Here is an 11,057-nt window from a genome sequence, read left to right on the forward strand (position 1 = left end):
CCACCTTGGAACCCTGGAGACCCACTGAGCATTTGCTTATAAGGGACAGTAAGCATTCGGTGATTGCTCCTGAGACCAATGGCTCAGATTTCAGCCCAGAACCCTCACAGCTGCCCCTGCAGGAGATGTGTGCTCTATCAGGCAGACAACGCCTCAAACTCCCAGGATTCTAGCTGGACCTTACATACACACAGTCATCTGACCACAAGCCAGGCATGCCATGCCCCATACAATAAAAGGGGTGGTTTGCCCCCTCCTCACTTTCTTACTCTTACCCTTACTCTTAGTACTCACACATATGTGTGTGTGTGTGTGTGTGTGTGTGTGTGTGTGTGTGTGTGTGTGTATCGAAGTATGTAACTACTTCTGCTAGGAAAAGGATAAACTTTCACAAACTGTATTTTTGATGTATCATGTTTTAGCCCCTGAAAATCATACAGAAACCACATTATGAATTACACTATATTGATACTGATAGTTGTTATTTCTTATCTATAAAAAACTACATTAATAACAGGTCCTTTAGGATCTAGCTCAGCATTTTATTCATGAAAATATGTACTAAAATGTACTGAATGTTGTTTCCCTATTATTATTCATAATGTTGGAGTTCTGTTAAATCTTCAGAGAAGTGCTAAACATCTCATTTTAGTTTTACTTTAATGTGACTTTATCTTCCATACAAACAAATGATACTTTAAACAAACTTCAATTTATGGAAAGAATGTCAGTGCTAGACCACTTTAGAAAGTAGGTTTTACAATAAAACTTTTGTAGTCATTTCAATTATAAAGAACTTAGTAAAAATTGTATTATGTTATCAAACTCTTTCCTCCTCCCAAACCATGATGCTAAAGTGAGATGTTCTTAATTAGAAGTTATGACTCAGTTGTTCTTTATTTTATAGTATGCATTGGTATTATTGGAGGTTTCCTTTATATAAAATTGAGACTTCTTATTCATTGTTTTGCTCAACATTCTACCATATCTAAAAGTCCATAGGAGAAAGTTTTTTTAAGTTGGATTTTTCAGTTGGTGATATTTATAGAATTTGAGTTGAATTAGGAATTGAGGGCCTCAGATGATTTTATGAATTAAGATTAGATCTTTTTTCGGGGGTTCTTTATCTTCATCTTCATTTTCATCATTACCGTAAGGATCATCATCATTCTCTCAATCAGTATCATATGGGTAATCGACTAAAGGAACCAGGCTGTTACAGTGTGACCTACTCATTCTGTTAGCAGAAGCATCCCCATGAGATGGACAACATGTAAAGCCTTCAGATGATTTTCTTTTTGGGTTTTCTATTTCATTTTCACTTTCATTTCTTTCTTTAATTTTCATAAATATGTCATAATGACTTGAATAGTCATTTTCCATTGGTAGAATAGCCCCTTCTTTTGTGATTCCTCTACAACATATGCCTGCCTTTACTTTTACATTCATAACTTTGCTACTTTGTTGACATATTTTTGGGTAGGTTATTTTATGTAAATTCCTTCTTATTAGACTTTCTGTTTTCTTTTTCTCTTCATATTTAGTTTTTAAACCTTTAAAGGTCTGGACATACTCAATTGATTCAAAAGCCATAAAAATTTTTCCACAATGTTTGTAATAAGAGACTTAATGTTTTCTTTTCTTATAAATTCAAATAGCTCAATGATAGCTGAATTTAACATATTGTACCGAGTTCCATTAAGCATAAAAGCACTCACAACTGGTTCAAAAAGATTTTTTTTACTTATGTAAAGATTATAAATTTCATTTTTAAGGCCAATCATTTTTCTCATAAACCAGACAGCACTCAAAATTAGAAAAGTGTGCTTTGAATTCATCAGCACCAAGATTCTACTGAGCAAGTTGTTGCTCAAAATACAACTTCTCATGTATGTTGAGTGGCATTGTACACAAAACATGAGTATTTCTAAAACTTCTCCAAGCAATTGTTCATTTTGATAATCATCAGGGCAGATGTTAGCTCTATTATTATCGATGTCAATTTCTATTGTGGTAGACAAAATTGGTCCTATGAAGTTACTCATGCAACATGTATAGAAGAAATTCAGAAATTTCCTTTTTTCACATCCCTTAGCTATGACATGCATATTCTCTGGATCAAGAAGAGCACACAGAACTGTTGTCAAAATGATGCCTTGTGAAAATTCAGGATCAGAATCACAGATCATTTGTTTAATCATTACATTAATGATAAGATCATTATTATCTTCACTGTTCTGAGCTCCTTCCATTGCATAAGCTCAGACTTGGCGTGGACTATATTCTACTAGATAAGCAAATATTTCTAGAGCAGCTACTTGCATTTGGTAATCATGTATGTATACTACAACTTTCAAAGCATTCATGATTCCAAGCTTGATCAGTGATTTCAGTAATGAATTTTTCTTATGAGACTTTAATGTCTTAACAAGTACAAAGAATTCTTTAAAGAATAATAATAATTCATGCCGTCTAACATCACCTATGGTGTTATCTTTTAGCTGAGCAAAAACTTCAAGCAAAAATTTTTTATCATTTTGCAGCATGGTAATTATTTCAATTTTATTGAAAACAATAATTGTGGTAAGTTCAGAAAGAAGATTTTCCTCAAATATGGATAGGGAAGGCAACATTATATCATGAATATATTGCATTCTATAGGTCTGGTGTATTTTTTGCCTAAGTTGGGAGGCTGTTATTGGCATAATGTCCTTGAATTTGGCATTTTGAGTCAAGAATTCCCTGTGCAGCTTTGGCTGATCTAAACCATGGCCATATTCAAAGCATCCTATCACATCCATGATGAATTCATCAGAAAACAAGATCTTAAGCAAGCGAGTATCATTTAGAAACAGGGTTCCTTTAACTATGCTATTCAAATAGTGTAAGGCTTCCATATTCTTCAGTTTTTCACAAGTGTTGAACAGCTTTAGCAATTTTTTAATATAATCTTCATTATCCAAGATCACGACCAGCCTTTCTTTCTGGCTTGGCATTTCATTGACACTAGGAAATAAATTTGCAATGGTTTCAAGGGTATAGAGTTCACAGTTTGACATCTCAATCAGATTCCTGATTGGCGGCAGTTCTTCAAAAGTTTCTAGGTCATGAGTAAGTTTTTGTGTGATTTCTACACTTGGATCTTTACCTTGAACTTGGCATATATCTTCCCAGATCTCTTGACAACCATTTGGTTCCTGGAAATGTATTGCCATACCATGGTTCTTAGCTTCAGACCAAATGATTACTTCCCCTTGATGTTTCTGATAGGGCACATTAGGTTGTATCTTACACTCCATAATTGGAGATCCATCTAATAATGAATGAACAAGCAGGTACACACTGTGGAGCTGTTCGCTGTATTTGGATGAAATTTGTCCTATGCCTATGTTTTTCCACTGCTTGTCTTCCACCATGACATAGACTTTAACTCTATGAAGTTTGTAGTCCAATATTGATCTCTGGCCTTGCCTTGCAAGGTCACATCCTTGTGCAGACCTCAGCTTTTATATTCTGGCCAGAGGTAATTATCCCTTGCTACCTTGGCCAGGAATAATGTTTGTGGTTGGAATTCTGAAAAATCATAAGAGAACAGATTACTGGGGGTTAAATGAAGGGCAGAGGTTAAGAGAGGGCCCAAAGTCATTAGGATTATTGCGGGAGAAGGTCCTGGTACTTCTCAATCCTCCCTTACTGAACTATCACCAATAAACCTCTCTCAGGAGCTCTTGAGTCAGTGAGCCTGCCATAGTTCCTACAGAATCTTGTGATTCACCCAAGATTCTATCGAAAAAGAATGTCCTTATGTAACAGACACTGTTAAAGGGACCTGCTTCCCTTACCTTAAAAATGGAAACCTAGAAAACACTGTATATGCTGTCTATATCATATTTTCTTTCACAGAATTATTTCCACTCATTAGAAATGTGGTACTTAAGGCCTTAAGTAAAAGGAAATTTAATTACCTATGTTTTGGTCAAGTCTGTCCTTCACATTGCATGTCAATGAAAGGCTAGGGCACATAAGCACACATACATCATCTACAGACAAGATGCTATCCCCAGAAATCTTTATCATATGTCTTTACATTTAGTGAAGATCATTTTCTGAAAGGAAAAATGTCACCTTCATCACTCAATTTTCCTATGCTTGAAATTTTAGCTTCCAATCAGTGAAACATTTCTTCAAATATTTCCCTTTGCCTAATCTTGAACTGTGTTATTGAAAAGTATTGGGTAAAAGAGGAAGTGGGTAAAGTTTTGCTAAGATTGAGACTTGAGATGTATATATTATTTCATTTTCTTTCTCTTCTTTTTTAAAATTATTGTTCTATGATGTTTTAACTTGCTAAAGTCATTTCTGTGTGCCATCCTGGCCATCAGAAGTCTAGTGACTGAAGTATCTACACGTTGGTCTTCCTTCTTCTTGAGCCTCATGTGGTCTGTGAATTGTATCTTAGGTATTCCCAGCTTCTGGGCTAATATCCATTTATCAGTGAGTACATACCATGTGTGCTCTTTTGTGATTATGTTACCTCACTAAGGTTGATATTTTCTAGTTCCATCCATTTGCCTAAGAATTTCATGAATTCATTGTTTTTGATAGCTGAGTAGTAATCCATTGTGTAAATGTACCATATTTTCTGCATCCATTCCTCTCTCTCTTTCACTCTCTGTCTCTGTCTCTGTCTCTGTCTCTCTCTCTTTCTCTCTGTCTCTGTCTCTGTCTCTGTCTCTGTCTCTCTCTCTCTCTCTCTCTTTCACAAACACACACATACATTAAATCCACCAACATCAAAATAACAGGAAGTGACAATGACTGGTCATTAACATCTCTCAACATTAATGGACTCAATTCCTCAATAAAAAGACACAGGATCACAGAGTGGATACAAAAACAGGATCCATCATTCTGCTCCATACAAAAAACATACCAGAACTATAACAATAGGTATTACCTCAGAGCAAAGGGCTGGGAAAAAAAGGCATCCAAGCAAATAGATCCAAGAAAGAGGCTAGGGTAGCAATATTAATATCCCATATAATAGATTTTCAACCAAAAGTAATCAAAAGAGACCAGGCAGAACAATTCATACTCTTCAAAGATAAATCTACCAAGATGATTACAACATTCTGAAAATCAATATCCTAATCACAATGACACCTGCATTTGTAAAAGAAATATTACTAAAGCATAAACTGCAATCAAACCCTGTACAATAATATGAGAGACTTCAACACCACACTCTCATCAATTCACAGGTCATCTGGAAAAAACTAAATAGAAAAATATCTAAATTAATAGACATTATGCATCAAATGGACCTACCAGATATCTATAGAATATTTCACTGACACACAAAAGAATATACCTTTTTCTTTGCACCACATGGATCCTTCTCCAATCTTAATCTTATATTCTATCACAATGCAAGCCTCACAGATGCAAAAAAAATGAAATAATTAATTGTGTCTTATCAGAACATATGGAATAAAGCTAACCTTCAACAACAAGAGAAACACCAGAAAGAATACACACTCATGAAAACTGAACAGCTCTCTACTCAATAATCTCTGGGTCAGGGAAGAAATACAAAAAGAAATTAAAGAATATCTTGAATTCAGAAAAGTAAGGCACAAAATTCTTAAATTTATGGGAAACAATGAATGTAGTGATAAGAGGAAATGTCAGAGCACTAAGTACATCCATAAATAAATTAAAAAGTTCTCATATCAGCAATTTAAAAGTACACCTGAATGCTCATGAAACGAAAGAAGCAAGCATGCCAAAGATAAGTAGAATGCAGGAAATAATCAAAATCAGTGCTGACATCAATCAGTTAGACAAGGAAACAATACAAAAAGTCAACAAAATAAAAAGCTGATTCTTAGAAAAAATCAATAAGAGACAGAAAAACTTAACCAAACTAAACAAAAGACAGAGACACAGTATCCAAAGAAACAGTATCAAAATCATAAAAGAGATGCAACAGACACTGAGAATTTTCAAAAAATCATTAAATCTTACTTCAAAAGCCTCTAATCCACAAAATTGGAAATCTTAACAAAGTGAACAATTTCTGGGCAGGTACCACATACCAAAATTAAATCAAGATCAGGTGAACTATGTAAAATCCCTAAAGAAATAGAAGTAGACATTAAATTCTCCCAAGCAATATAAACCCCGAGTCAGATGGTTTTAATGCAGAATTCTACCAGACTTTCAAGAAGAGCTAATACCAATACTCCCAAAACTATTTCACAAAGTACAAACAAAAGGAACTCATTCTGCTCAACTCATTCTATGAAGTGACAGACACTCTAATACCTAAATTACACAAAGATTCAACAAAGAAAGAGATCTCCTGACCTATTTCTCTTATGACCATTGATGCAAAAATAGTCAACAAAATACTTGCAAGTCGAATTGAGGAAAACAAGGAAAACATCATCAATCATGATCAGTTAGGATTCATTCCAGGTATGGTTTAATATATGAAAATCCATATACGTAATCCACCATATACACAAATTGGAAGAAAACTGTCTGTAGGGTTATGGTGCCCTGCATCCCTTCTGCCACAGGGCTGAGACACTCTGGGAGGCAGGATACAGGAAGTTGACCTTGCTTACCTCATACCATTTCCTAGTCAGTGCTGAGCTGTAGGGCAGCTCCAAGGACACTGTTCTTGGGGTGGGGAAGCACAATCTGAGGCTTGCTGAGCTGGAGCTGGCTGGGGTTACCCTGGTCTGCAAGGAGGCTGGGACCATCTGGTTCTTAGGCTCTCAGACACACAGGCACTGCTGGGAGCTGGGGAAGAGTTGAAAATGGAGTGAGGACCCATGGTCTGGATCTGGCCCAAGGCTGGGGCAGGGGAAGGTGAGCTTCAGTTGGTCCCACAGGGAGAGTTTGTAGCTCAGTAGGCGACAGTCTGGAGCTTGGCTTGGTGGCAGTCATAGCTGGAAGCACAGAGAGGCCTTCTACAGGAGATTAGATGACAGCGCTGTAGGCAAAGGCCTACACCATGGCTCCCCATATTGGATCAGCTGCCTACAGATTAGGATAAGATCTTTCTTCACCAGCCCTAAATCTGACAGAGGGGCTAATATCCAAAATTTATAAAGAACTCAAGAAGTTAGACAGAAGCAACCCAAATAACCCAATTAAAATATGTGGTATAGTGCTAAACAGAGAATACTCAGCAGATGAATCTCAAATGGCTGAGACACTCTTAAAGAATTGTTAAGAGTTTTTGACTGTGGCATTTGATCTAAGGTCCCTCCCTCCCTTTGAGACCTGAGAGTCTCTCACCTCCCAGGTCTCTTGGTACATTCTAGAGAGTCTCATATTCTAAAGTTGCATATTGACATTCATTCTGCTGGCCCTTGGGGATTCTCTCCTGTTCCCCCAATACATGATCATGTTCCCCTTTTTCCCTCCTCCTCCTTGCTCCTACATAGGTTCCTCCCTCCTTCCCCCTCTGTGATTGCTTTTTTCTCCCTCCCAAATAAGATTGAAGTATCCTTATTGGGACCCTTTTGCATGTCAATCTTCTTGAGTTCTATGGATTGTATCCTGGATGTTCTGTACTGTTTTGGTTTATATGTATATATTAGTGAGTACATACCATTCATGTGCTTTTGTGTCTGAGTTACCTCACTCAGGATGACAATTGTTCCTGTCTAAAAGGACAGCATGGACAAAAATGGGGAAGAGACAAAAATGGCAAAGGATGTCCGGTGACCACCAGCCCATTTTGTGATCCATCTCAAAGGGAGGCTCCATGGCCTGACATTATTACTGGTGCAATGGTGATACCTCTTCCTTCCCCTCAGTCATTGGACTTCTGGCAGTCTCTGCTTGAAGGCTAACACCTGGGGAACTGGACTTCTGGCAGTCTCTACTTGGAGGTTAACACCTGGGGAGCTGGGACAGATGCTCTCTGCAGACTGTCAGTTCGTCTTTGAAGAAGCCGCCTGAGCACGCCCACTGCCTGAGTATGGCCACCGCCTGAAGATCTTCCGAACCTGGGGACTTTGGCACCAGAACCTTTTTTGCAGTATGCAAATGTCATGTAATTTAGAGATTTGGTTTCAGTTTCTCCTGTGACTGTAAAAACCCTGGCTTATTCTAAGTAAAGTGAAGTCTTGATTGGTTTATTTCAATTTGACTTTCTTATTTCTCTTTGCATTTCAAACCCTCTATTTCAGGTCCTTTGTTCCCTCCTCTGAGAGAACCCCAGTCCCTGAAACTGCAGGCAGTTTCACAATGGTGTGCTTACAGACAGGAGCCTAGCATGACTGTCTCCTGAGAGGCCCAACAAGCAGCTGATTGACATGGATGCAGAAACTTACACCCAACCAATGTACTGAAGTTGGGGATTCCTGTGGTTGAATTAGGGAAAAGCTGGAAGAAGCTGAGGAGTAGGGTGACCCATAGGAAAATCAGCAGTCTCAAGTAACATGGATCCCCAAGATCTCTTAGACCCTGAGTCACCAACCAGGCAGCATACACTAGCTGCTACTAGCCCCCCAACACATATACAACAGAGGACTGTCTGGTCTGGCCTCAGTGAGAGAAGACATGCTTAACACTCAAGAGACTTGATACCCCAGGAAGTAGGGAGCTCTGATGGGGAGGTGGGTTTCAGGACGTGAGGACATCCTCTTGGAGACATGGGGGTAGAGGAATGGGATGATGAACTATTGAAAGGTAGAACAGGAGGTGGATAACGACTGGACTTTAAAAATTAAAACTGAATTGTATCTTGGGTATTTAGAGCTTTTGGGCTAATATCCACTTATCAGTGAGTGCATACCATGTGTGTTCTTTTGTGATTGGGTTACCTCACTCAGGATGATATTTTCTAGTCCCATCCATTTGCCTAAGAATTTCATGAATTCATTGTTTTTAATAGCTGAGTAATGTACAATTGTGTAAATGTACCACTTGTTTTAAAACCATTCCTCTATTGAAGGACATCTGGGTTCTTTCCAGCTTCTGGCTATTATAAATAAGGCTGCTATGAACATAGTAGAACAAGTATTCTTGTTATTTGTTGGAGAATCTTTTGGATGTATGCCCAGGAGTGGTATGACTGGTTCCTTGACTAATACTATGTTCAGTTTTCTGAGGAACTGCCAGACTTATTTCTACAGTGATTGTACTAGCTTGCAATCCTACCAACAATGGAGGCATGTTCCTGTTTTTCCACATCTTCCCCAGCATCTGCTATCACCTGAGTTTTTGATCTTAACCATTCTGACTTGTGTGAGGTGGAATCTCAGGGCTGTTTTGATTTACACTTCCCTGGTGACTAAGGATGTTAAACATTTCTTTAGGTGCTTCTTGGGCATATGATATTCCTTAGTTGAGAATTCTTTGTTTAGCTCTGTACCCCAATTTTGATAGGGTTATTTGGTTCTCTGGAGTCTAACTTCTTGAGTTCTTTGTATATATTGGATATTAGCACTCTATCTGATGTAGGAATACTAAAGATCTTTTTCTAATCTGTTGGTTGCCATTTTGTTCTATTGACAGTGTCCTTTGCCTTACAGAAGCTTTGCAATTTTATGAGGTCCCACAAATCACGTGAAGCTCAAGAAGATGGAATACCAAAGTGTGGGTCCTTTGGTTCTTTCTAGAAAGGGGAACAAAATACTCATGGGAACAAATACCTAGACAAAGTATAGAGCAGAGACTGAAGGAAGGCCATCCAGAGACTGCACTACCTTGGGATCCATCCCATATACAGCCACCAAACCCAGACACTATTGTGGATGGAAAGAAGTGCTTACTGAAAGGAGCCTGATATAGCTGTCTACTGGGAGGTTCTGCCAGAGCATTGTAAATACAGAGGCAGATGCCAGCAGCTAACCATTGGACTGAGTCTGGGGTCCCCAATTGAGTAGTTAGGGAAAGGACTGAAGGAGCTGAAGGGGTTTTCAACCCCATAGGAAGAACAACAATATCAACCAACTAGATCCATCCAGAGCTCCCAGGAACTAAACCACCAACCAAAGAGTACAAATGGAGTGACCCATGGCTCCAGCCACATATGAAGTACAGGATGGCCTTGTTAGACATCAATGAGAGGAGGGTCCTTGGTCCTATGAAGGCTAGATAAATGGCCCATTGTAGGGGAATTTGAGGGCAGGAATGCCAGAGTGAGTGGATGGGTAGAGAAACACCCTCTTAGAATCAGGGGGAGGGGGGATGATATAGGGGATTTCTGGTAGGGAGTAAACTGGGAAAGGGTTTAACATTTGAAATGTAAATAAAGAAAATATCCAATAAAAATATTAAATGTAATAAAAAATGTTCAAGTCCTTAGTTATCAGGAAAATGCAAATCAAAACAAGTCTGAGGTTCTATGTTGCCCCCATAAGAATGGCTAAGATCAAAATCTCAAGAGATAGTATATGTGGGTGAGGATATTGAGTAAGGGGAACCCTTCAGTGCTGGTGGGAGTTCAAACATGTACAATTACTTTGAAAATCTATTTGGATTTTTCTCAGAAAATTGGGAATAGTTCTAACTCAGTACCCAGCTATACCATTCTTGGGTGTAGACCCAAAGGATGCTCTAACATCCCACAGAGATACTTGCTTAACTATGTTCATAACAGCTATATTTATAATATCCAGGAAAAGAAACAATCTAGTTGCCCCTAGCTGAAGAATGGTGAATAAAATGTGGTAAGTACGTCTACATCATGTAACACTACTCAGGTGTTAAAATCCATTTTTTCATGCATATGGATACAACTTGAGAATATCCTTGTAAGTGAGGTAACCCAGTCCTAAAATGATATGCATGGAATATACTTATAAGTATAAATTAGCCATAAAATATAAATACATTGCTATATTCCACAGACCAAAAGAAGCTAAACAAGAAGGAAGGCCCAAGCCAGAATGCTTGAATCTCACTTAGAAAGAGGAATAAAATAGTCATAAGAGGGAGGGGGGATCCCAAGGGGAATGGGGGTGTTCAGTATCGGGTGTGAGGAAGGACCAAAGAGATGGCTAGATGGCTATGAAAATTAGTGGAAATCT

At 38.2% G+C, this 11,057-nt stretch overlaps 1 protein-coding gene across 1 annotated transcript; it reads right to left on the bottom strand.

Moving 5' to 3' along the window:
• Positions 1 to 1,077: 1,077 nt before the first annotated feature.
• LOC116087217 (protein PPP4R3C-like) lies at positions 1,078 to 6,637 on the bottom strand. Its single transcript, XM_031365815.1, is given in 3 exon segments — positions 1,078 to 1,592; positions 1,595 to 3,471; positions 6,633 to 6,637. Coding segments are annotated over 3 exon segments (2,397 nt in total).
• Between the last annotated feature and the right edge of the window lie 4,420 nt (positions 6,638 to 11,057).

This window comes from Mastomys coucha, chromosome X (assembly GCF_008632895.1).
Source record: "Mastomys coucha isolate ucsf_1 chromosome X, UCSF_Mcou_1, whole genome shotgun sequence".
Taxonomy (NCBI): Eukaryota; Metazoa; Chordata; class Mammalia; order Rodentia; family Muridae; genus Mastomys; species Mastomys coucha.